General features: G+C 50.3%; 10 protein-coding genes across 10 annotated transcripts; 5 read left to right on the forward strand and 5 right to left on the reverse strand.

Moving 5' to 3' along the window:
• Positions 1–872: 872 nt before the first annotated feature.
• On the forward strand, positions 873–1784 carry CTAM01_08293 (short chain dehydrogenase; the record flags this gene model as incomplete). Its single annotated transcript, XM_060524314.1, has 3 exons — positions 873–1497; positions 1554–1642; positions 1701–1784. 3 exons carry the CDS (start codon positions 873–875, stop codon positions 1782–1784), a joined length of 798 nt encoding a protein of 265 aa, XP_060381157.1.
• Positions 1785–1852: 68 nt separating this feature from the next.
• On the reverse strand, positions 1853–3747 carry CTAM01_08294 (uncharacterized protein; the record flags this gene model as incomplete). The annotated part of the gene is made up of 6 exons (XM_060524315.1): positions 1853–2061; positions 2129–2259; positions 2310–2703; positions 2768–3255; positions 3324–3585; positions 3633–3747. 6 exons carry the CDS (start codon positions 3745–3747, stop codon positions 1853–1855), a joined length of 1599 nt encoding a protein of 532 aa, XP_060381158.1.
• Positions 3748–5931: 2184 nt separating this feature from the next.
• Positions 5932–6794, forward strand: CTAM01_08295 (uncharacterized protein; the record flags this gene model as incomplete). Its single annotated transcript, XM_060524316.1, has 3 exons — positions 5932–6101; positions 6165–6338; positions 6470–6794. 3 exons carry the CDS (start codon positions 5932–5934, stop codon positions 6792–6794), a joined length of 669 nt encoding a protein of 222 aa, XP_060381159.1.
• Positions 6795–6969: 175 nt separating this feature from the next.
• On the reverse strand, positions 6970–7635 carry CTAM01_08296 (uncharacterized protein; the record flags this gene model as incomplete). Its single annotated transcript, XM_060524317.1, has 2 exons — positions 6970–7286; positions 7401–7635. 2 exons carry the CDS (start codon positions 7633–7635, stop codon positions 6970–6972), a joined length of 552 nt encoding a protein of 183 aa, XP_060381160.1.
• Positions 7636–9655: 2020 nt separating this feature from the next.
• Positions 9656–11637, forward strand: CTAM01_08297 (adenylosuccinate synthetase; the record flags this gene model as incomplete). The annotated part of the gene is made up of 9 exons (XM_060524318.1): positions 9656–9693; positions 10001–10030; positions 10085–10121; positions 10173–10185; positions 10249–10290; positions 10354–10784; positions 10840–10936; positions 10989–11050; positions 11104–11637. 9 exons carry the CDS (start codon positions 9656–9658, stop codon positions 11635–11637), a joined length of 1284 nt encoding a protein of 427 aa, XP_060381161.1.
• A 972-nt stretch (positions 11638–12609) lies between these two features.
• CTAM01_08298 (uncharacterized protein) lies at positions 12610–14317 on the reverse strand (the record flags this gene model as incomplete). The annotated part of the gene is made up of 2 exons (XM_060524319.1): positions 12610–14093; positions 14152–14317. The coding sequence occupies 2 exons, from the start codon at positions 14315–14317 to the stop codon at positions 12610–12612; spliced, it is 1650 nt and encodes a 549-aa protein (XP_060381162.1).
• Positions 14318–14856: 539 nt separating this feature from the next.
• On the reverse strand, positions 14857–16561 carry CTAM01_08299 (carboxypeptidase; the record flags this gene model as incomplete). Its single annotated transcript, XM_060524320.1, has 2 exons — positions 14857–16265; positions 16330–16561. 2 exons carry the CDS (start codon positions 16559–16561, stop codon positions 14857–14859), a joined length of 1641 nt encoding a protein of 546 aa, XP_060381163.1.
• A 1806-nt stretch (positions 16562–18367) lies between these two features.
• Positions 18368–20059, forward strand: CTAM01_08300 (serine/threonine protein kinase; the record flags this gene model as incomplete). The annotated part of the gene is made up of 1 exon (XM_060524321.1): positions 18368–20059. One exon carries the CDS (start codon positions 18368–18370, stop codon positions 20057–20059), a length of 1692 nt encoding a protein of 563 aa, XP_060381164.1.
• Positions 20060–20814: 755 nt separating this feature from the next.
• On the forward strand, positions 20815–21456 carry CTAM01_08301 (serine/threonine protein kinase; the record flags this gene model as incomplete). Its single annotated transcript, XM_060524322.1, has 2 exons — positions 20815–20958; positions 21016–21456. The coding sequence occupies 2 exons, from the start codon at positions 20815–20817 to the stop codon at positions 21454–21456; spliced, it is 585 nt and encodes a 194-aa protein (XP_060381165.1).
• Positions 21457–21808: 352 nt separating this feature from the next.
• On the reverse strand, positions 21809–23114 carry CTAM01_08302 (uncharacterized protein; the record flags this gene model as incomplete). Its single annotated transcript, XM_060524323.1, has 4 exons — positions 21809–22276; positions 22336–22625; positions 22684–22871; positions 22927–23114. The coding sequence occupies 4 exons, from the start codon at positions 23112–23114 to the stop codon at positions 21809–21811; spliced, it is 1134 nt and encodes a 377-aa protein (XP_060381166.1).
• Between the last annotated feature and the right edge of the window lie 64 nt (positions 23115–23178).

Here is a 23178-nt window from a genome sequence, read left to right on the forward strand (position 1 = left end):
CTCGGATCTGGAAATGGAACCATCATCTTTGGGGTGCATACGGTCACTCCACGAGACCTACCCCAATCTGATCTAAGGTACCCGCTTCCCCACAGAGTAAATGAAGCCTTTCTAGCGTCCTTAAGTCGGGGATGGAAAAGCGTTAGTGTCACCTGATGACGATCGACAGTAATCCTCGGGGCGTTAAGTCGCGAACAGTTGCGATTCCGCAATAGATATCTAATACAACGGTCGGTCGTTACCATCCCGGCGCTTGTGGGAACTCAGCGTCGCGTTTACGACGGGTAACGGCAGTGTGCACTCCTGGGCCCTTCCTTGATGCGCCGCGGGCCGCGGACTAGACCGGAGGGTTATCCATGCTCTCCAGAAATGGCTGACAAGCCGAGCACCGGCGAAGCCGACTCTGGGGTAGTCTCTTTGATTATGATAGCTCATTCCATCAGATCACCCAGCCTGTGACCTCGTTTCTTTCTCGACACAGGGTATGAAGTCAAGTAGGTGGACTACCGCTTTAAGTAGAGAATTCCCAGTAGAGGAATGTCAAACACAATAGGTTGTCTTTCAAGCAAGGAGTGAATAGAGAAAAAGAACAACCACAATCAAATCATTCAAAGAGAAATGACTGAGCGACTTACTTAATTTCCACCTGAGTAATAGTTATCCAGTCTCGAGGAACCCTCTCGCCCTATCCCCATGCATGATTACTTCAGCCATCTTGGCGCAGTTCTCCAACCCCTCAATTACCCCTCCTAGGCTAATGTCCGATGAACTCGCATTCGCTGCTCCCTGCCCGAGTATCAACTGACTATTGCTTCTTAAGTGCGGTACTTGAACTCATTATTTGAACGCGTCCCAATCACACATCATCCGCCATGCCGCTGTACAAGCCACCCAATCCCGGTGCACCTGTCCTTTCGCAGTTCTCGCTGAAAGGCAAGGTCGCAGCCGTTACGGGAGGCGCCAGAGGCATTGGCCTCGAGATCGTTCGGGGCCTCGCCGAAGCCGGGGCAGATGTAGCTCTGATCTACGCGACCAGCAAAGATGCCGTTGAGATCGCCAGCCAAATTGCCAAGGACACAGGTGTGAACATTCGCGCTTACCAGAGCGACGTTCGGTCTCGAGCCTCAATTGCCGCCACGGTTGATCAGATTGTTCAAGACTTTGGGCACCTTGATGTCATGATTGCAAACTCTGGCGTCTGCGCTGATATTCCCAGCCTTGAGTACACTGAGGAGACATGGAAAGACAACAATAGTGTCAACCTTGATGGTGTCATGTGGACGGCGCAGGCTGCCGGGAAGGTCTTCAAGCAACAGGGGCGTGGCAACCTCATCATTACTGCGTCAGTCAGTGCGACACTGGTCAACATTCCCCAGCGACAGGCTGCCTACAACTCTTCAAAGGCAGCCGCCGTACACCTGGCAAAGAGCCTCGCGGTAGAATGGGTAGACTTCGCAAGGGTCAACAGCGTGTCTCCGGGCTTTATTGAAACGGAGAGTGAGTGCATGGCTTGCCCTCATCTAATTCCGGAACTAGTGCTGACCTGGATTAAGTGTTGTATGTTCAACCAAAAGAACGCTTCGATAAGTGGATGGAGATGATTCCCGGCAAGCGAATGGCTGAGACATCTGAGCTCAAAGGCGTAAGACAGATTGCAGTAGTCACACGGTCGGTCTACGTTTGCTAACCACGAGATATAGGTTTATGTCTTTCTGGCAAGCGATGCATGCTGCTACATGACTGGTGCTGATATCATCGTTGATGGAGGGTATACCCTGACATGAAAAGACACACTAATGAGTACATCTTGAACCTTTGGTCTCTTTACCCTGCCCGAAACAAGCCGCTAGTCTCATATTGCTTGGTGCTTTTCTCCAGATAAAACCGCATTTTCGCTGGTCTCAGTGACCTCATTCCCGTGAGCAACCCGCTGAACATGTGCTTCCTGTCTATCGACGTATTTCTTGGGTCTTTTACTGGCAATCGCGTCCTTATCGCCAATAACGAAGAGAGGAGGGTTGTTGCGATAGTACTCGTCGAGGTCTTCGAGTGTTCGGTTTGCTAGCTTGCGTGTTAGACGAATCTTGATCGAGGTACCTGCATGCTTGGATTTGGAATTGGCCTTTACCTGTCTCAGGATAAAAGAGGTAGATGACAGGCAGAAACGCAGCGTTTAGGACTGTAAACACGATCCAAAACTTCCATCCCAAATCTTGGATTCCGATTGGTGTGATTTGGACAATCACATAGTTCGTCATCCTGAATAATGTCAGCTGATTCAAAACAGAACGATCAAAGACTTGATGTACCAATTGGTGGCTGTAGCCACTGCAGCACCTTTTGTTCGCATGGCGATCGAGTTGATCTCTGTAGGGTAAAGCCAGGGAACACCCAACATTCCCAGGCCGAAGGCCATGAAGTAGAGAAAGAAAAAGACAATGGATCCCTCTGATGCTCTACGGTCTCCTCCCGGGCCACCATACCTGAGAAGAATCGTGATAACGAGAAACGCTAAGCCTTGACCGGCAGTAGACAGAAGCATCAGTCCACGCCGTCCCCATCTCTCAACTAGGGTGACGGAGACACAAGAGAAGATCAGATAAGTCAATGAATTGACAGCGGTTAGAAGACGCGCCAGCTCGTTTGATAGGCCTACGGCAGAGATCAAAACGGCCGGCATGTAATAACTCATGATGTTGATACCTGCATGCAACGATATGTCAGAGGCACTTGGCGCCATCCCTTCCTGAACCAAGATCCATCTTACCTTCAAATTGCTGCATGAATTGCGTGCCAGCCCCTAAAATGATTCTGCGCAGTGGTTTGGTCGCACCAGGATCAGGCCGCAGCAGATCTCTCCACCGGATATGATGTTCTCTTTCGTAGTCGATACTGAATCGTATCTCTTCCTTCTGCGAAATAACGAACGCATCGTCTTCTGGTGCGGCCTCGAGACAGGCAAGAATCTGTGTGGCCTCTTTCTCCCGCCCATGTGACATAAGCCACCGGGGCGACTCGGGCAGCCATGGAACAGTGGCGAATAGCGCGATGATGAAGACGAATTGGAAGGCGAGAGGGAACCTCCACGCGACAGCACCGCCTGCGTATGACAACCCAAAGTTGATCCAGTTGCAGAGGGAGAACCCTACAATGTTCATCATCATCTCAAACATGACTAGCTTCCCACGCCAGTGAGCGGGAGCTGTCTCTGTTTGCCAAATCGGGGCGGTAGCCGTGTTAACTCCGTTGCCGATTCTGTTGTGTAGACATGAGCATGATTTTGCCTCGTCATGGAACGAGCAAGGGCATTGGCTGATACTCACCCTAGCACAATGCGCCCAACAAACATCTGGGCCAAGCTATAAGACGATGCCATCAAGATGGCGCCGATGCTCATGATCGCGGTACCGATGAGGATGGACTTCGTTCGACCCAGTGATTCCCCAATTGTGAATGCCAAAATCGCTCCGACGAAACAGCCGATGTCGTATATTGCTGTGATTGTAGATAACATACGGGTCTTCTCCGGGCCGACGAGGTCATGGAGCTCGAGAAAATCGTTAGTCACAATAACGCCGCTGAAGACTTTGCTCGTGTTAGCATACGGCTCAGACTTCGGTAAAATCGCTTACCTGCTTGGTCATAGCCGAACATGAGCATGTCTACACTGCATGCAAATGTAATCCAATAAGTAAGCCATTTCCCCTTGAGCCCAAAATATGGCGCTTTGGCTACAGCGGTGGCCATCTTCATTGCATGTGAAGTGGTTGTCCAGGGGCTAGTGAGATCTCGTATCAAATCTGTTCCTGATCAATACACAGGTCTCCACGTCTCCCAGGAAGTTTGATATGAATTGGAATTTATTGAAGGTGCATCCAGGTATTAGAAGTGATCCTCGGATTACATGACCCGGGGGAACGGCTGACAAGGGTGTAAGATGTGGTCCGATTTCCTCCCCGTGGGGTTACGAGATCTGCGTCACTGGGAGTCTAGAGTAACTGTATGCCCAGGTTTCCATGATATCCTATTGGCACCGGTTAAATGGGGTTGGGAAGATCGGGATAATCATTTCCTGGTCCCCAGATTCACTCGATTGTGATTAAGATGATTCCATCTATTTTCCACATCCGATCACTCTCCCCATAATCATTCAAACCTGGCGTAATGAACGAGGCCAAAGGCTTTCAAGAGAAAATGGAAAAGAAGAGTTTTTCACTCAAGACTGGAGGTAAAGTTGAGCCGTCTGAGATGCCGAGAGCTGATGCGCGACAGCGATCATGCACGGGAGGCCGAAATTGTTTGTGGTCGCTGTGCCAAGGAGGAGGGGTATTGCATCTCCTGACCACCATGCAGCCCAAGGGTGCCATAAGAGTCCAGTGAAGAAGGATTAATTTCGGATTTTCTACTTTATGCCATGAAATTCTCACTTCTACAACCTTCGGTCGCAGTCTCAAGGATCTTGATGCAAAGCCCCAATCGTGCTGCAGTCCCTCTGACCAGTCCTCTTCTACCTTAAGTTACCGTATCACTGTGCTAACAGATGTTTGTTCACCCATCTAGGGTGGGCGTATGTACCTACTTCACGGACCATTAAGCACTCTTTATATGTAACGGAAAATACTCATGATAAATGCTGCCATCTTCGGAAAAAGGTCGTTTATTATCTGAGCTCTATCTTCTCTTAGCTTGACGTAAGGTAAGGTAGTTAGAGTCAGGCATCACAGAATTGTCACTTGATCAAAGCTAACAGCCTTAGTTCATATATACATCGTGCCAGTATATAAGTAGATAGGCAGAAAAGTAGGTACGTCGCCACTGTGAGTCGAGTACCATCCAGAACTTGGAAACTAGACGATTGGCGACTTTAGTGATATAGCCCTTTTTAGCAGTCGGAAGAGTTGAAAGAACCGTTCTATTAAAACTACGTTGAGGTTAATAAAACTTTGTGTTATGCGCGCCGTGTCTACTAACGCTATTGAACTCCATTAACCTTACACGGCACACTAAGGTTCCAAAGTCAATTTTGAGTGAGGCCGCAACCTTTTGGATCTTAGTTGCGAGAGTTTCTTCAAACGTTGGCAACCATCGTAGGCTGTGGACACACATATAGTCGAGAGCTCTAATGCCTAGAACTTGAAGAGTGCCAAATTCTTCCAAATCTCCATCTGTCTCAAAAGTCCCCCCCGCTTACAGCGATCAAAAGTCGATAACCCCCCCCCCCCCCATACCAAATTTGCATTAGAAATCATCTCTCATACCAGGCATAGATCCCGCACAAACTTCCGGCAATCCGGCAGCCACCGATGCATCAGATACTGTCTCTCTTGCAGTGGACAGGAAACATCCTCTAGTAACCATCACGAGCCTACCAGACGCGGTCCATCATTTATTAGCTTCAAATCCCTGTGAGCATTGCACAGGTTGTCTCACCAACCCAGACCGACCAAGCCACACCAATAGCGCCGAGCTTTTCAACCTCTATCTTGTTGACACTCACTGGCGAGACATTGCAACTCCGTACCTCTATCATTTCTGCGTCCTGCGTCAGACGTCAGAAAGCGCTTTTGCTGGTGTACACGCTCTTTGAACGTCCCGATCTCGCCAAACACATCCGGTCATTTTCTTTCAGAGAAGTCCAACCTCAGGCAATGGAAATCCCAAAGTTCCACCGTTCGAGAGGTCTTGAAGATTTTACGAACCATGCCTCTCTTGGCACCTATGCACTGAAGCCGGTGGTAGAAATCGGCACAAGGTTGTGGGGCATGCATTTCCTCCGAGGGAACAGCTATGTGGCACTAGTGGTTGATGCTGCAAAAACCAGCCCTAGAAACAGTATCAGTATACCATTAACACCACCTACATTTTCCTGAGTACCCAGACATCGAGAGATTGATTTTCATGGGAATTCGGCGCAACATGGACATTCCCACGATGCTGATGTTCGACAGCCCTTCATATGTCCCTCGTCAAGTTTACCCGCATACAACCTGCTGCTACGGACCCTACGGACCCTACGGATGGCCTTTCGATGATAGTAGCAGCTTGCGTGATCTTGCAATCGATTGCATGTTCATACGCTGTGGCGGCATGGAAGAAATACAGTGTATTAGCCACGGCCACATGGAATGGGTGGCGTGCCAAAACATGAATGACTCTTGCGTCGGGCGTCTAAAAGACCTCGCACCCACCCTCAAACGTCTACGACTGGGTGGCAGCTCAGGAAAATACCGGGGCGTCACCGCCTGGGATCGTTCTACCGAAGGGAGCGACGAGAAAACGGACCCACGGGGATACCTTCATGAGCACGAGCTGCTCGAAGTTTTGAGACTCGAGTGCCGGAGTGAGCTATACAAGGGTAATGACCTGGTATCATCGCTCCCATCTTCCTTGCGATGCTTATCTCTTGGGGTGGCTTTCGAGCTGTTTTCTTGGTCTATAATGTACAAGGACTGCTAAGACGTATCAAAAGAGGAGAGCTTCCCCAGTTTCTTGCCTTACACATCATCACCAAAACCAACACGGGAGGAATGAGCCCTGAGAAACTGGTGATCAGACGAAAACTAGAGGATTTGGGAGTGGAGCTCAAGTTTTATGAGCAAGCCTTACGACACGGTGTGGATTACGCGGTCCTGGAAGATGAAGGCTGGACAGTAAATGATAAGATTGGAGGTTCGCTTGACTTTCAATTCTCGTCCAAGGAAACATCGTCTCGAGTCTTTGAGCCCCGAGAGATCGCACGTTATCGAAGCTATGCACTATTCGAGAACATAGTATGGTACTTTATTTGCTTTTAATAAGCAGGTATCTACAGACCATCTCAATAAGTTCAAATTATTGTCAGATGGTGAATGAACATTTTAGGTGCCTAGTGATTTCACATGGCATCGCTCAGCCTGGCTCGGTAAATGTCACTGTTTCCGACCTCCTCTACATTGCTCCTCAGTCACTCCTTTCCCGGAGAACATTGCTCTAGAAAGCAGCAAGACCACCGAGAGCAAGCATGCCAAGGGCACCCATAGAAGCCAAAGCAGGAGCAGCACCACCCTGAGAAGCCGTGGTAGCCGCGGCAGCCGTGCTGCTAGCGCCGGCAGTCGGTGTGGCGGTGATCGAGACAGAGGCAGTCGCGTTAGAAGCAGCAGTCGATGCAGAAGCGGCGGCAGATGACAGAGATGCGATAGCAGAAGAAACGACGGCGGAGGCGGAGGCGGAGGCAGAGTCGACGGGAGGAGCGGAGGCGCCGCCGGTGACCTCGCGGCAGAACTTGCCGGCGGCGGGGAGGAGCTGACCTGTTGTTGAGAGCAAGTGTCAGTCATGGTGTTGAGGCTGTTGCCTGGAACATTGAAGGCGTAGAGCCTGGTAGATGTGCAAAACAGAAACGGACTAAAGTGAAGTTGACGTACCAATAGCAACGTCAGAGCCGCAGGCTTGAAGGACGCAGTTGACGCCGACGGTGTAGATGCTGCGGTAGTTGTCCGCCTCGCAGATGCAGGCAGAGTCGTCAATGCTGCTGCACTTGGTGCCGTCCTTTACGGCCTTTGTGAGGCACTCGATGGAACACTTGGGGACGACATCTGTGAACTTTTGTTGGGCCACGGCAAGGCCGGCGGTAGCCAGGAGGACGTATGAGCACTTCATCTTGAGGACTGTGATGAGGTTTACGGCTTTTCAGACGACACAAGAGACAGACTTTTTGGTGATGCTAACCAAGGAATTAGGAGACGAGTGATAGGCGCGGAAAAGAGAAAGGAAATCTCATCACGTCTAGCTCTTGCCGGGGGTACATACAATGTTATATATGTACAAACACATAGAGCCTTCCAAGTCCATGGCTACCTTGGAGGGCAGGCCATGTTCCTGGACAATGTTAGAGTCAGGCTTCTGCATGTGGCGTCCGCACGCCAGGTAGTTCGACCCTCCCTCACTCCATCACCAGCGTTATTAGAATAAGGCGTTCGTGTTGAGTGATCCGATGGTGCATCCAAAGCCAGGGTCGGTTAGATGGTCCGGCCAACTTGACAAGGGGTTGTACCTCTATGCATGGCAGCCATGCCAGATCAGGATGCTCGGTTAGAGCTCTCTCGCTTCATTCGGGTCGCGTCCAGGGCCTTTTTGACGGCGAGGTGGAGAGGGGGACGCTAGCTTGGCCGTTGGTGAGAAGTGTCATTGGCTGGAGGGGAGTGAAGAGATTGATAAAGGTTGCAGAGGAGGCGTGGGGTAGGGGACGAAGAAAGTTATCTGATCCATCAGATAAGATTGGATGGCGTCGGCGCTCTCGGTAGGCCTAGGCAAGTTTTCAGCTTTGGCCCTGGTGTGCTCCAGCTACACCAGGTTAGTCCCAGTCCCTCATGGATTCCCCTGCCCTTGCTCGGTACGTGTTCCGATCAGTGAGCGCTTTTCCATCTCGTTGGTCATATTGACGATGTTGGTCCATGGTAGGCAAGGAACTTTTGCTCAGCCCGAGGATGAGCTCGGGAAGACATGTGAAGGGCTTTCAGCGTGGTCAATCGTGTGCGTTTCCGCTCCCTACAACTCAATGCAAACCCACTATAGGTTGTACTTCGATTCGCAGTGAGTCAGGTTGATCAAGTGAAATCATTGCATTCTTTTTCTCTCGCTACATGATGGTCTATAGCCTGCGATAGTATCCAAACAAATGTGATTATTGGGCAACTTGAAGTTCTCGTAACTGGAGAAAAAAGGCTAGTTCGGTCCTCGGCGATGAAAACATTGCCAGCAAAGCGGAGAATCGACAGGGGTTGCGATGTGCGCTAGGTTCATGAGCTTGACGTGACGAGGTCCAGTAATAAATATGTAGGCTCGGCCGATTTGCTCCAATTCGGACGACAGCACGTGGACGGTGGATGAATGAAAGCGCAAGGTATTACGGACAAACTTGGGCATACCATCAGCGAGAGTTGAACTTTTGGTTATTGGCTTGCACCTTCACGAGAGGTATGCGCCTTATGCTGGCTAAGGTAGTCTCTTGTCGGAGTCTCTTATTCATGATCAAGCTAAGGTGGTCTGAGTACCTCAAGAAGTAGAAGAATTGTCTTTGATTGAAGCGTCCTTGTCTGATAAGAACTGGCCTTTAGCAAGCTGAGTTCGGCGAGCAACAGACGCGCAAGAGAGGGAATTGATTGAGAGGAATTCTTCCTTTAGAGAAATTCCTGAGGCTCACAATGTGGCTGAAATGTCAGGTAATCTGTGGCTGTGGCTTTGTGGCTAAGCTGTCATCAGCCACATGACGGAGTATCGTCCGGCCCATTGCCGCGGTACGTACTCACCGAGTCCCGACAAGTGGCCGATAACGCAATCGTTTTAGAGCACACACCTTCCGCGGACAGCACCAAATGGAAGGAACCTTGCCCTGCTGCTGCCCTGCGGGAAAGAGTCATCGCAGCGAGGGAAGCAGCAGAGAAGTGGGCCCGTCGTCACGTTGGCCCGCAGACCTGGAACCCCGCCAAAGCAAAACCTGCCCCTCCATGGCCGATTTTTAAACCCCGCGTCTTCCCCTTCTGATTGTTTTTGTGAAGTTATCGCAGACCGACGTTGCGATCGCAGCAACCCATACTTTGGACAATTCGCTAAACAAGTTGCTTGTTGCTATACACACATTCTCTCATTCTCTCGCACATTTCAATCCATACCGGACGCCATGGCTACGATTGATATCGTTCTCGGCGCCCAGTGGGGGTAAGCTGTCAACATTCTCGCGGCCCAAATTTGCTCTACCTTTTGCTCTACACATACATGCGTATTCTCACCTCACAATATCCCGCTTCTCTCCTTTGTCTATCTTGTGCTATTGCACACTGGTTACATTTCTCAATCTCCGGCCAGCAGAGTGATACATGACAGACAGGGACCTCAAGGGTGTACACGTATCGGCCGTGTATGCGTATGCTCTCGATGGATCGCGACACATCGACAAACATTCACCTCTGCTGCGCCATTGAAGACCTGCCGCAGAACTACGAACTAACATATCGCGCTCAAATAGTGACGAGGGTAAGGGAAAGCTGGTCGACGTGTAAGCTATGCCCATTGACGCCCCCGGGCCCCTCTTCTGACATCCGCGATATAGCCTCGGACAAGACGCGCAGATTTGCGCCAGAGCTCAGGTTGGGTTTTTGGTACCTTTTGGATAATCAATGGCATGCTGATGGCCCTAGGGCGGACACAATGGTAGGAGTCACTCCAACTCCCGAAGCCATCGCGACGTGTAGTATCTAACCCGACCTCCAACAGCCGGTCACACCGTCATCGTCGATGGCGTCAGCTATGACTTCCGTACGTGTTTATGTCCTCGCAACGCTCCTTTGACCCCCTTATGCTGATCATCACCATCTACAGACCTTCTTCCCTCTGGTCTCCTGCACCAAAAGTGCATCAGCCTCATCGGATCCGGCGCCGTCGTCCACGTCCCGACCTTTTTCAAGGAGATGGCCGATCTCGAGGCCAAGGGCCTGAAGAACATCCGCGAGCGCCTCTTGGTGTCCGATCGCTGCCACATCATCACCGACTGCCACATCCAGGTCGATGGGTTGGAGGAGCAGGAGCTTGGCGGCAACAGCATCGGCACCACCAAGCGCGGTATTGGCCCGACCTACAGCACCATGGCTGCCCGCAACGGTATCACCATCAGCGAGATGTTCGACGAGGAGCTCTTTGAGCACAAGCTTCGCCAGCTCGCTCAGGGTTTCAAGAAGCGCTTCGGCGACCTTCTTGTCTACGACGTTGAGGACGAGATCAAGCGCTTCAAGCAGTACAGAGAGGACCTCCGCGTAAGTTTCCCCGCGACGTTGAAATGCCGTATTGGTGACTAACATGCCTCCATAGACCTTTGTTGTCGATGCTGTCCCCATCATCGCCGACGCTCAGAGGAACGGGAACAAGATCCTCGTTGAGGGTGCTCAAGCTGTCATGCTTGACTTGAGTACGTGAATACTATAGCATATTGATTATGGATGCCTTGCTAATCTTGATAGACTTCGGTACTTACCCCTACGTTACATCATCCAACACTGGCCTCGGCGGTGTCTTCACTGGTGTAAGTTGAAGTAATCCTTGAATGAACAGACCAGTGCCCTGACATGTCACAAGCTCGGCCTCAACCCCAGAAAGATCAACAACGTCGTCGGTGTCGTCAAGTCCTACACCACCCGTGTCGGTGGTGGCGGTTTCCCCACGGAACTGCTCAACGAGACGGGCGAGAAGCTCCAGAAGATTGGCCACGAAATCGGTGTTTCCACCGGCCGCTCTCGCCGCTGCGGCTGGCTCGACCTGGTCGTCATCAAGTACTCGCACGACCTGAACCACTACACCGCTCTCAACCTTACCAAGCTCGACATCCTCGATACCTTCCCCACCATCAAGGTCGCCGTCGGCTACAAGAACAAGCACACTGGCGAGGAGTTCCCCTCCTTCCCTGCCAACATCAGGGCCCTTGATGACGCTGAGGTCGTGTACGAGGAGCTCGAGGGCTGGAACACGCCCACGACGGGCGCCAAGACGTACTATGACCTGCCCAAGCAGGCTCGCGCGTACGTTGAGTTCATTGAGAAGTTTGTTGGTGTCAAGGTTGTCTGGATCGGCACTGGCCCCAAGAGAGAGGACCTTATCTTCCGTGGATACTAGATCCAGGTGTCCCCGTGCATTAGGAGGAAAATGAACCCAGAGGGGTTACGACATAAAGATGAGACGTTGAGTCTCTCCATGGAATTATTGATAGAAGTTCCATTTGCACCTGAAAACAATAGATCGCACACAAGACCACAATTTTCGAGACTAGCATCTACAACAAGCTTTTGCCGCTCCCCCAGAGTCACATATGATATATTGGCAGCAGTGTGTAAAACACCGGCAGATTATCCGTAACGCCCCAGTAAGAGGGGCAATGAATTGGGACAATGACTCACATTTCGCTCAACCACACTGGCCAAATCCCAATGTCATCACCACAATCTTTTCCCAACGGGGCCGAGGAAATTCGTAATATCGACCCCAATTACACGGTTTACCCCGACATCGGGAGGGGCTGAGGCATTTAGCCTGCCCCTCGGCCCCCCCTTCTCAATTCAGCCGAACAAAGCAGCTAGCAAATTTTCTCACATTTACTCCAAATTGGGAGGTCGCCATTGGCCCGCTGCAGCAACATCACAGACCTCCAATCTGCCAGGGCAAAAACGTCAACCATACCCGCACAGTTCGCAACGAAACTTGAAGCACAAACTGAGCACAGCTGGGCACAGACGAGCATCAAAGATGTTCTGAATTGTCTGGCCGGTTGGCCCAATGGCAAGGCGTCTGACTACGATATACCGTGGAATCAGGAGATTGTGGGTTCGACCCCCATGCTGGTCAAAATCTTTTGCCGGGATGCCTTTTGGTTGTGTTGTTGACACAAGGAGCGTTCCCGACGCTTGGTTGTGCGTTGTCTTGTGTTGTCCTTGCTCTCCTTTGAGTCTTTGTCATATACTTGCCCTATTTGGATTACCCCAATGTCACCTCTTTCATCCTTTTCAACACAGCTTCAGCATGTCTCTGAAATGGCCATGGAGTTTCCTTTGTCTTAAGCGATGAGCTTGTTGTTTGATGCGTCAATGCCGACTACATACAGAATCCATCGTCTTCCACTGAAAAGTGAGAGAACGTAACCGGTGTATCTTCAGTCTCCTTAACTGAAGCCTGAGCAAAAATGCCCAGAATGGGTCCCGTGAAGTCCCGGGCATCAAGATCCTTGACCGGAACCACCCCGATCTCTTCCCAACTGCAATTATCCAGGTTAAGACTTTCGCTGCCAAAAGCAGCAACATCCTCGTCGAGCAGTGCAGCATAGAACTTCCACTCAGTCTCCGAAGCTTGGATCTTGAAATTGACCCTCCGTGTCTCGTTCCCCAGAGGAAGGGTTTTTGAGAAGACTTTGTCGAGGCCAGACGCAGAGTTGAAGGCATGGCAGACGATGGCCTTAGCATCAGAGTCGAACGCTATTGAGACGTGTCGGGCGCTGTCTCTGTACATTGCCAAACCTGCTCGAAGCCCCTTTGCTGACTTCATGTTGTCGTCTAGCTTGAGAGAAGCAATGGCGTAAGTTGCCAAAGATCTTTGCCTTCTCCCGAGAAAAGTGCAAGTTCCTATAGGACTTGAGAATCCGTTGCAGCTTGGCAAGAGTGTAACTCTGTTTTCGTCATCCTCAGAGAGCCGGTACTTGGAAAAGTCGGGATCCCTGATCAAGACATCCGTGACACCGGCAGGTGGTTTCAAAGCTTGTACATCCAAGCTCGACGCAGCCTCCACGAACCCCCTCTCAAACTCCATCTTGGGCTGAGTTATCCTTGGCCATCCCCCCTCAGGCCACTCAACGGGCGTCAGAAAACTCTCACGCCCCAAGGCAGCGCATCCATCACCATCCCTCCTGACGCCGAGCACCGCAGCCCACCATGCTCCCCTCGCGTCCTGAAACAGTTCCCCGTGACCGATGTTCTGGATGTACTCATCCTTCCCATCCGCCGTCATGATCGGGTTTCCTTCGAAGCTTTCGTACGGTCCCCAAATGTCTCTTGATCTCGCGATGGAAAGCATGTGGTGCTCAAAAGTCCCGCCTTCGGCTACCAGGAGGTAATACCAACCATCGACTTTATACACATGCGGTCCCTCGGTGTCGTATCTCGCGTACCCGCCCCAAATCTCTCGTTGCTCAGAAAGCTGCTTCCCGGTGAGAACATCAACTTCAACTTGCTTGATCGTACAACTCGGCTGCTTTGAGCGGCCCATGACGAAGCAACCCTGGAAATACACGCGATCATCGTCATCGAAGAACAGACTTGGATCGATGCCGTGGAAGTCTACTGATACGGGGTCACTCCACTGTCCGCTCCAGATATCAGAGGTATGGATGATAAAGTTCTGCAAGTCGGAGGATCCGTTTGAGGAGCCGCAGTTTGTGCAGACGATGTAGAATCGCCCGCGGTGGTGACGGATGGTGGCGGCGAAGAGGCCGCCTGTTGCGATCATTGTGTGGCCGGTGTCAAGGGTGAAGGAGTTTGTGCCTGCGTTGGCGAGAGTGAGTTGCTCTGGGCGGTTGATTGCGTTGCCTGACGCAGCGAGTTAGCCATGGATTGTTCTATTTTATGCGGTGAATCAATAATATACCTATATGCTTCCAGCTTCGTAAGTCACGGGAAGCGTAGATGGGTAGACCGGGGAAGATGTGGAAGGATGAGGTGACGAGGTAGAAGATCCCATCGACCATGACGACCGAGGGGTCTGGAGCAAAGCCCGGAATGATGGGGTTCTGAAACTCTGTCATGTTTGCCATCTTGAGTTACTACGCGAGCTTCAGATGGTTCCGATAGTATTTTGACTGCTTGTGATCACGCCTCGTGGGTTGCTCGTCACTTATAAGGCCGCCGAACATGACGGGGCATTGTCTCCGTCCCCCGCACCGGAACCCGGAGTTGGTCCCGTTGAGACCCACTTAGACATTTGACAATTCGCCGCGGAGAATTAGGCATGTTGGGCAATCCTCCGGCTGATGTCGGTCCAGAGAACCTTCCCAGGCCAGCACTTATCTACTCTTTCCAGAACTTCTCATGTTGGATTGTCATCTGCAGAAATTGTGCGTTGATGACGAATCGACAGTGAACAGCTCACTTCTGGGCACTAGATCCTAACTCAATAAGCCACAAGGGCGATTTCGCTATGTAGTGGATGACCAAAGAGGTTTTCAGTTACTTGCCCACTCCAGAATAGAGAAATTTAGAGGACAGGGCACTTGACCGTCAAAGTCGTTCATTACAATTAGATTGTTTAGCTAGAATGCTCAAATATAACTCTCTCTCAGGCGTGTTTCATCACCTATGCCATGACGCGGTAAACTTGATACTCATCACCAACGCTCACCGGCAGAACGTTAAAGGTAGCATAAGAGTCGATACCTTCAGGCTCAAGAGTTACAAACGCGTGCGCCGCATTCTTTTGCCTAGTACTGACCCAGAACCCGCCAGCCGGGATCCGAACCTCCTTGACCACGGTCTCCGTCGTCACAGTCGTGCGAGCAATTCCCTCATACTTTGTCCGCGCTACTTCGGCACTCGTGATGTTGAATGCCTCAACCTCGCCTTGGAAATCAGATTGTAACGTCTGTACTTCCACGCCAGTAATTCGCAGACGCTCAGCCACATCAGCCCACGCGCGTGAAAAGACATAGGCCTCTGGTCTCGCACGGGTGAGGTTTGCTACCACGGGTGTGGTGTTGAGGAACTGTACAGGAATATCAACGAGGTCTCCCGTCGTCGCTTCGATGAACTGCCAAGTGATGTTGGTCGGCCGAGCAGACTCCGTAACAATGATGTCGTCGGTGCTGGCGATGAACTTTGCGCGCGCGTTTTCCACTGTCGAGAGTACTTCTTCGGCCCTATCAGCAGCCGTCTGAACGACTGTCTCGACCATCGTCAGGCCCGTTGCGACACGGCGCTGCCAGTGCTGGTCTGCTAGTCCGATGCCTCGTGTCTCGGTCAGGAACATGATGGCTTGGGTCAGTGCAACGGCACTATCTCCGATTTTGGCGTCACCGGTGGTTTCTTCCAGGACGAGATTGTCTGTGCCCGAGGGACCGACGATATAAGGGCCCCATCGGAGACCTCGTCTCTCCATAGCTGCGGCAATGTTGTTCGCGAAGATGGCTTCGGATATGTTCCGGATATCGGGGTGGATGTTGGCGTTCTTCATGGCGGAGAACTGGCCGTCTTGGGCATCTACCCATTGCTCGTTGGCCCCAAAGGGTGTAGTAGGGCTATACTCGTGACAATCTACACCGACATGAGGCGCGAAGCTCACCATCAGCTGCTTGATGTCCCGAGTCTGCTGGCGCGCAAGTTTCGTGTGGTCGCGGTTCGGGTCGAAGCTGGTCGCAAAGTATCGTTGAAAGTACGCCACACCGTCCGGATTGTATCTCGGGAGCATCATGATGTCGACTTTCTCAAGGATTGAAGCTGCCCAGGTGGCATTGGCGTCGAACCTGCCAAGGAGGGCGAGCAGGGCCTGGTCACCAGCTGGTTCGTTTCCGTGGACGCCGCCCTGCATCCAGATGCGTACTTTTGAGGGTGCGCTAGCATTGCCGTAGGTGTTCTGGCTGGTATCCGTCGGGACGCCTTTCGAGGTAGACAGGTAGACGTAAGGAATCGAGCGGCCTTCTTCCGACTTGAAGTCGGGGCTGTGGTAGGTCATCCACTCATTGCGCGCTGCGAGAGTTTGAAGGAAGTAGTCTGCCGATCATAAGTCATTAGAGTCGGGCCGCAGAGTTAAGCATCTCAATTCAATTCCACTCACCGAGAGTGGCCTGGTCTGTCGGGCCGCTCGTGCCATTAGCAAAGGTGGCCGGGACGCCGTCCGGGTTGGCGAAAGCGGGCGAGCGCAGGTCAACATCTTCAACTTCTGGGAAGTTCGCCGCTACTACTTCGCTATCCTGGATTACCTCAACCTGGTTGCTAGCATACGTGAGCTGAGCAGCAGCAAGGCCTGCGCGAAGCAGGGCGAAAGCCGCAATCTCTGGAACGTGCATTGTCAAGCACGGAGTTGGTTCCGGAGTTTTAAGGGTTTTTTCGAGGTTGAAGGCGCAAGACGATCAGGACCAACGGGCAGTACACAATGCGACCATGTCTACTATTTTATTGATCCTCACCGGGGCCCTTCGGCCTTCAGCCGACGCCGATAGTGTCGCCAAGGCCTCATTTACCCTGCCCCAATGCCAGAGACGTCATGATATCTCCTCTGGCGGTACGATGATCACGGTACTGGTCCCCGAACTATGCAGAAATAGGAATGTGTTTATCTTCGATGTGGAGGATGCCCCTCAAAGTGTGGGGTGGAAAAGTCTTGGAATAACCTTCGGAGCTTCCAGCGATGTCGCTCGCCAAGAGGTGTTATCTTGCCAAGACCCCAAAGGACCATGCCGTCGGGCCAAGGAGCAATTGAGCAATCAGACGCCATGTTACTTAGCATCTTTACTCATGGATTTACTTTCGTGGACTACTCACTTTCGGCCGTTTCATCGGCGAAGTCTTGGTTTTCGACTCACAAGTGTCAACCCGGCAACACCATCATAATGCTCAAGTCAGTAGCAATATAACTTTGCTGTGCCTGGTCCAAAATATGACAACACCATGTCTTCACAAAGCTTTCGGCAGGATCACGAAAGTGCAATTCAAGTTTCAATACTTCTTCTAAACGCGCAAGTTTGATTCTGTCACAAAGGTCGGGCCCACCAAATGTAAGCCGCATTAACCTCACTTATATCTCGTGACATATTACTTCTAGGCCCATACGCTGGCAATACGACTTGGGAAATCTACACCCTCTAATCAACAGCTACGAATTCAGATCGGACAATAAGACATCCCATGAACCTAGCCTAACAGAAGGCGACATGAAGCCTAGTTGACTTAAGGCCCCCTTAATGTGGCAGATGAGAACAAAAGTAGAAGAAGATAGTTTCCTGGAGAAAAAGATTGTCGTAGCTCATCCTTTTGATCGATTACTGGTAGGCTGTAGAGCTCATCAAAAAAGCCAAGGTAGTTAAGGTAGTAGCTAATAAAATGCGGTTATCGAAAGAGACAGCCTCGACCAAGCACCAAAAAGATGAACGAAAGATAGGGTGTAATATATTGAGATGAAGGCTCTGTTATGGTTTATCAAAAGTGTTGGTATGTTGGGGTTTATTGCTGTTTGCAATGGACGGCGGTGAGGTTGCGGCGTGTTTGACGTTGATACAAGGCTGGGCATAGAAGAATGTGGTCTTCCACATAGTTGAACTTTACAAGTAAAGAGCTTCAGGCTTCCAAGACACCTCAAGTGCAGTTGTGTCAATGATATCTCGACAGTTAATTGGCTCAGTAACTCAGTTTGCATCATACACGGCACTTTTGTCTCGGAATTTGACGAATCATAAACGAGTGGCGTTTCGCATCGCCCCCTTATCAGACAATCCATTTCAGGCAAGCGGTCTCTTCTGAGAGCACCAGGTTGTCAACATTCGCCTATCTGTGCCACTGATTGTGCTGTGCAATAAGCTGCATGTGTGTTATGAACAGGTGGTAGGACATGATGGATGGCTGTCACCTGCCAACCAGCCGTCACGCGATGGTGCGAGTGTTTAGCTTGGCTGCCTCTTGCTGACCTGCGTACCTCCCTTACCTCGTTCTTCCAACGTCCTTCATCCCCGGAGCCTCGTCAGCTTCCCTCTTGCAATCATCTCTCATCAATCTGTCATGTCACCCTCGTTATCGCCATGCGCGTCCCATCGCACGGCCTCCATACCGCATCTTCTCCTTTGACGTTTCTGAACCTGGTTTCTCTAAAGTGATTAGAAATGGCGAGTTACGATGCGTTTCGCCGCGACATCTACAAACAACTACGCGATAAGTTAATGAAAGGCGACAGCAACAACGAACAATTTGCTACCACAGATACCGCGAAAGAGGTGCTCACCCCAAGAAATCTGGAAGACCTTTTCGAGACTCTTATCACTGGCTGTACGGAGGAGCCAAATTTTGGGATCGACAAGCATGAATTTTCCAAGCTGGTGCAACACAGACACCTCCACGACTTCCTTGCAGTTCTGTTGTTCGCGATGTGCCCTGTGGAAGCGGCGCAATCTTTCACTATGAAGCTTGTTTGTGGAACTACCGGGACAGGTTACATGAGCTCGAGCAGCGCCACCACCCACACTTCTCGGCGAAGCCTTCTACCAGCAGATCGGACTTTCCTCGAGGAAGTTTTTGGCTCCGATGATACGACCGTGGACTTATTCTACAAGAACCAAGCATGTTTCTCTACAGTCGTCATTCGCAGTGGACCTAAAGAGATTGGAACTGTTGTGAAGAGTCTTGACACTTGCCGGCTTCCATGGCTTGAGGAGAAGCACTTGGGATCTGGGTCTTACGGAGATGTTTACAAGGTCGTGGTCGCAAAAGGCCATTTCGTGGTCAAGGGATACGCAAATCCCGAACCAGAAGCGTTGGCACGCAAAGACTACAAGGTCAAGTCTGCCATCAACTTTAGGGAGGAGGCTGAGACTATGAGGAAAATTCTTCGAAGTACATCAAAGCACGACAACATTCTGGAGAGTATTGGCACTCTCGAAATCGGGACTAACCCATTGAGATTCAGTCTTTTTATGGAGCTTGCAATCGACAGCCTGGAGAACTATTTGATGGTCAGGGATCCCGGGCCGAAACTGGGCGCCGATGCCAGAATACGAAGCCTCAAATCTGCATGGGGTCTCGCCGACGGGCTACATTTTCTTCATACGCAAATGAAGACGCCCGACATGCAGAAGATGGTGTGTTATCATATGGACTTGAAACCCAGCAACATTCTGATATTCAAGGACACGCGCCAAGGAAGTCATGAAGAAGATTTGATTTGGAAAGTAAGCGATTTTGGGATGTCCAGAGTCAAGATGCCCCATAACCCAACTTCGTCAAATGTTGGAGAACGGGATATTGATTTCAATACGATGTTCAACAAAAACACTCATTCTGATACGATGTCCGGAACTCAAGGCCGTGTTGGTATGGGCACATACCTTCCTAGCGAGGCTCTTTCGCCTGAAAGAAGTATGAATCAAAAGAGCGATGTCTGGTCGCTTGGATGCATCATCAGCATTCTTTTTACGTATCTAGAAGAAGGCGCAGAAGGAATCCAACAATACCACGAATCGAGGCGCAAAGAAAACGGAAACTCGGAGGAGTTTTTCAAGAAGAGCATTGTTCTAGGCTATAGGGTTTGCCCAGCAGTGAAGCAATGCCACAGAAAGCTCATCGCCAAAGCCAACTCCCGCAATACTCTAGAAAAGAGGCCAGTGAGCTTCATGCTTGATTTCCTGGAGAACAGGGTGCTTCAACCAGTCCAGAAGGATCGATGTGATGCCAAAATGGTAGCAGAACACTTGGCAGAGACGGTTGAGAGGTACAAGGGAACAGCAGTCCCAAAAGGATTGGCCGAGGAGCTGAAGTCGAAGCAGCGCTTGCTAGACAAGCTCATATCACTGCCAGAGTGAGTTCTTGCTCCTAATCGAATATCTTAATCGTCTCATTGCTAATTGAGAAAGGAGAATTAAAAGCACCACAAGTAAAGATGGTGTTGAGCAATGGATGTTGGGAATCTCAACACCTGTTAGCCTCAGAGGCTGTAATATCTCTCTAGATGGTTCGATCATCTATTGGAGCGACTCCTGGCTATTTCTATTTACATCGGCGTCTACCGAAAATGTAGGAAAGAACGTTCTCAGCCCTATCGGAAGGTATAAACTTAAAGATGGCAATGGATTTTGGAAGGCTGCCGAAATATCGGGCCGTTACCTAATTGCGACTACGACGAGCAGAGAATCTAATGTCAGTAGTTTTGGTGATTCGAGATATCCTGCTTAGGTTAGCTGACTTGCATTGTTTAGTGTTTCATCTTTCGCATACAGGGCGGCCAAGCTGCGTCTGCCAGTTTGGAGGAATCCCCTAACATCCTTAATCTTTCGAACGTGGCCCACAAGCTCGCCCTCGTTGGATCTAGTAACATGCTCTTTTGGATCACAGAAGACAACAATGATAGCAGTCGGAGCATTCTATTCAGAGCTCGTGTCAGGCAACCATTGCTATTGAGCTCAGAGACGAGGTTAGTCAATATTTTAGTAGTTTTCGATGAAGCCATATTTATCAGTAACATACTCGTAGACATGAACCCGAAAATGAAGATGCATTTCTCGCAGATGAAAAAAGGGTTTCTCTCAAATGGCCCGTTTCTGAAATCCTTCATTTGTGTATGAAGAATCCATCAGAAGGGTACATTGTTATTCGTCCGAGAAATCAAAGTCACACGGTATCAATCAAGAGTGTTTCAATAACCCATTTTGGGGCTGGAAGTGTTGATCAGCCTAGATTTGGAAGCTTTACATTCAGGCCTGAGGTCAGCAGTGTTAGATTGACGGATACCATTATGGATGTTCGCTGACGACGTAGACAGGGACCCAGTGGTAACACCTCCAGTCTGTTCACGACAAGTGCTCACTTTCACAACAAGTCCGGTGTGGTCGTTATTGCTCACGAGAAGCAAATGTATGAGATTAGCTTCTCTGGGCCGGTAGGTACTGCTAAGGATTCAGTGCCGAATATCATCGATAGGTATAGACTGCTCAAAATCATCGTCGACAGAACAGATGAGACCTTTATAGCCTTGGGTCGGCAGCCAGCAGACCATAGAATATCTCTGCTGCGTATTACGCGGACGGGTTTCCACGTTCAACCTTCTGTCCATAAGATTGTAGAACTCGGTGGACTATCAGATTCGGACGAAGCCATGTTGAAAGTGCTCGATAAGGAAGAAACCGGGGAAAAAGTTGTGCTTGTCACAGCTCTAGTTTCTCTCGAAAGGAGTGCTGTATATAAGATTTTGTTGCCACGTTAATTCATGTCTCGCATGAGATCCTACTATCACATTCTCAGCCGTTGTACGGATACTATCTCACAAATCAAACACTGGCATGCGGCATCTTCTCCCCGTGCAGACCTCGTTTCCGACCTAAATGCTGGATTTGATGCTTCCCCCATGTATGTAATCGTCTGGCCGTTTCGGTAACTCGAGCATCCATATTTCCGCCAAGAAGCAAGCGGTAGACTGTGAATGTGATCGCTGTCAAAATGCCTGAGCTAAGGACGAAGATCCATATCATTGAGCTTCCAACAATTCGACCTGTGTCCGTGTCTAGATCGAAGAAGTTCATTCCAAAAAACGTCTGTTCACCACAAGTCAACGAGGTTCATAGAATACTGGCACTTCCTCCGGTATTTTCACTTACGGCGATGAAAGAAGGCGGCAAGTATAACAACGTGAGAGTTGTGATAAATACGGCCGACCTGTTGAGCGACAGCATGTTATTGTTTTGAGCTCTGGACTCTAGCTGTTCGCGGAACGATAGCGCATTTGCCAAAAGTTGTGCAGTGGTTCTGGAACGTTGATGCAGATACGTCGCCGTCCTGTGGTTGGCGGCGCACATGCGCTGGCCGTGCTGGAATCGACGCTTCAATATCTGAACTTGTTTTTCGCAAGACATGCTCAGATCTCTCAGATCAGCACAGATGGTAGTGAGGCAATCGATTACATCCTGTGATGCAGTGAGAATGATCGAAGTCTGCAGGAACCGATTCTCAAGGTCAGCAAGGTCGGTGAGATGGCTGTATTGTGATTCGGTAAGCTCGTCAATGAAGGTATGAGCCGCAGTGTCTGCCTGACAAAGAGTGAATTTCAATACTCTTCCGTAGTTTGAAGCCTCGGCTCTCAACTCACCATTGGAAGAAACTTGCGCTCGAGACTCGCATTATAAGATCTCCAGTTTGGCAAGCAGAGCTCTTGAAACATTATGTGCAGCCAGAATGGATTATTTTCGATGGTTTGGTAACAGTTGAAAAGGTCATGCTCTGCCTGCTTCTTCAATTTCGAATCGGGCGACGGGCTCAGAAGGACATATGTGTTCTGGGATTTCGTGGCATCTAACTTGTGATAAATGCCGCTTTGTCGCATCACCCAGTCATTTTGTATCGGTTTCAACTCCGGATATCGCATGGTGTAGGATATTACTGGGATGGGTTAGGATTGAACTTTCTTCTGAGACTCTCTCTAAGTAAAGCATCTTACCAGTCAATGAACCATCTGTACACTCTGTCAACGGGATGCAGAACGTCTCTTCGATCTCTCGAACCCGCCGATAGAAACTAGTCGTCAAATCCAAAACTAGGGTGCCTAGTCCGCATGCTTCAGTTAGGGACTCTAGCATCGAGGCTGTGATCTCAAGGGGGTCCCATGAGTGTCCCTGGCAAATGGATCTGGGAGTTATCAGTATCAAGGCAGCAAGAAAGCTAGGAAATAAATTGTGCAAACATGTAACGATCTCTGAAATTGTCGCTCTCCGGGTTCTTGAAGTACTCCTGGATATCCTTCGCGTTTGAGAACCGCCGGTGCGTCACCTCAACATCATTTGTGCCAGAATTCGAATCTGCTCTCATCACATCTATGAGTGTCACTGGTTCTGCGACCTCATCCACGTAGCACTCCAGGAACGGTACCATCCTGAATACTGTGTATAGGTCACGAAATGTCACAGACGGAAATTCATAAGTGAAGGTTTTGAGT

The sequence above is a fragment of the Colletotrichum tamarilloi genome (genome assembly GCF_030869305.1).
Source record: "Colletotrichum tamarilloi strain Tom-12 chromosome Unknown Scaffold_28.1, whole genome shotgun sequence".
In the NCBI taxonomy this organism is placed as follows: domain Eukaryota; kingdom Fungi; phylum Ascomycota; class Sordariomycetes; order Glomerellales; family Glomerellaceae; genus Colletotrichum; species Colletotrichum tamarilloi.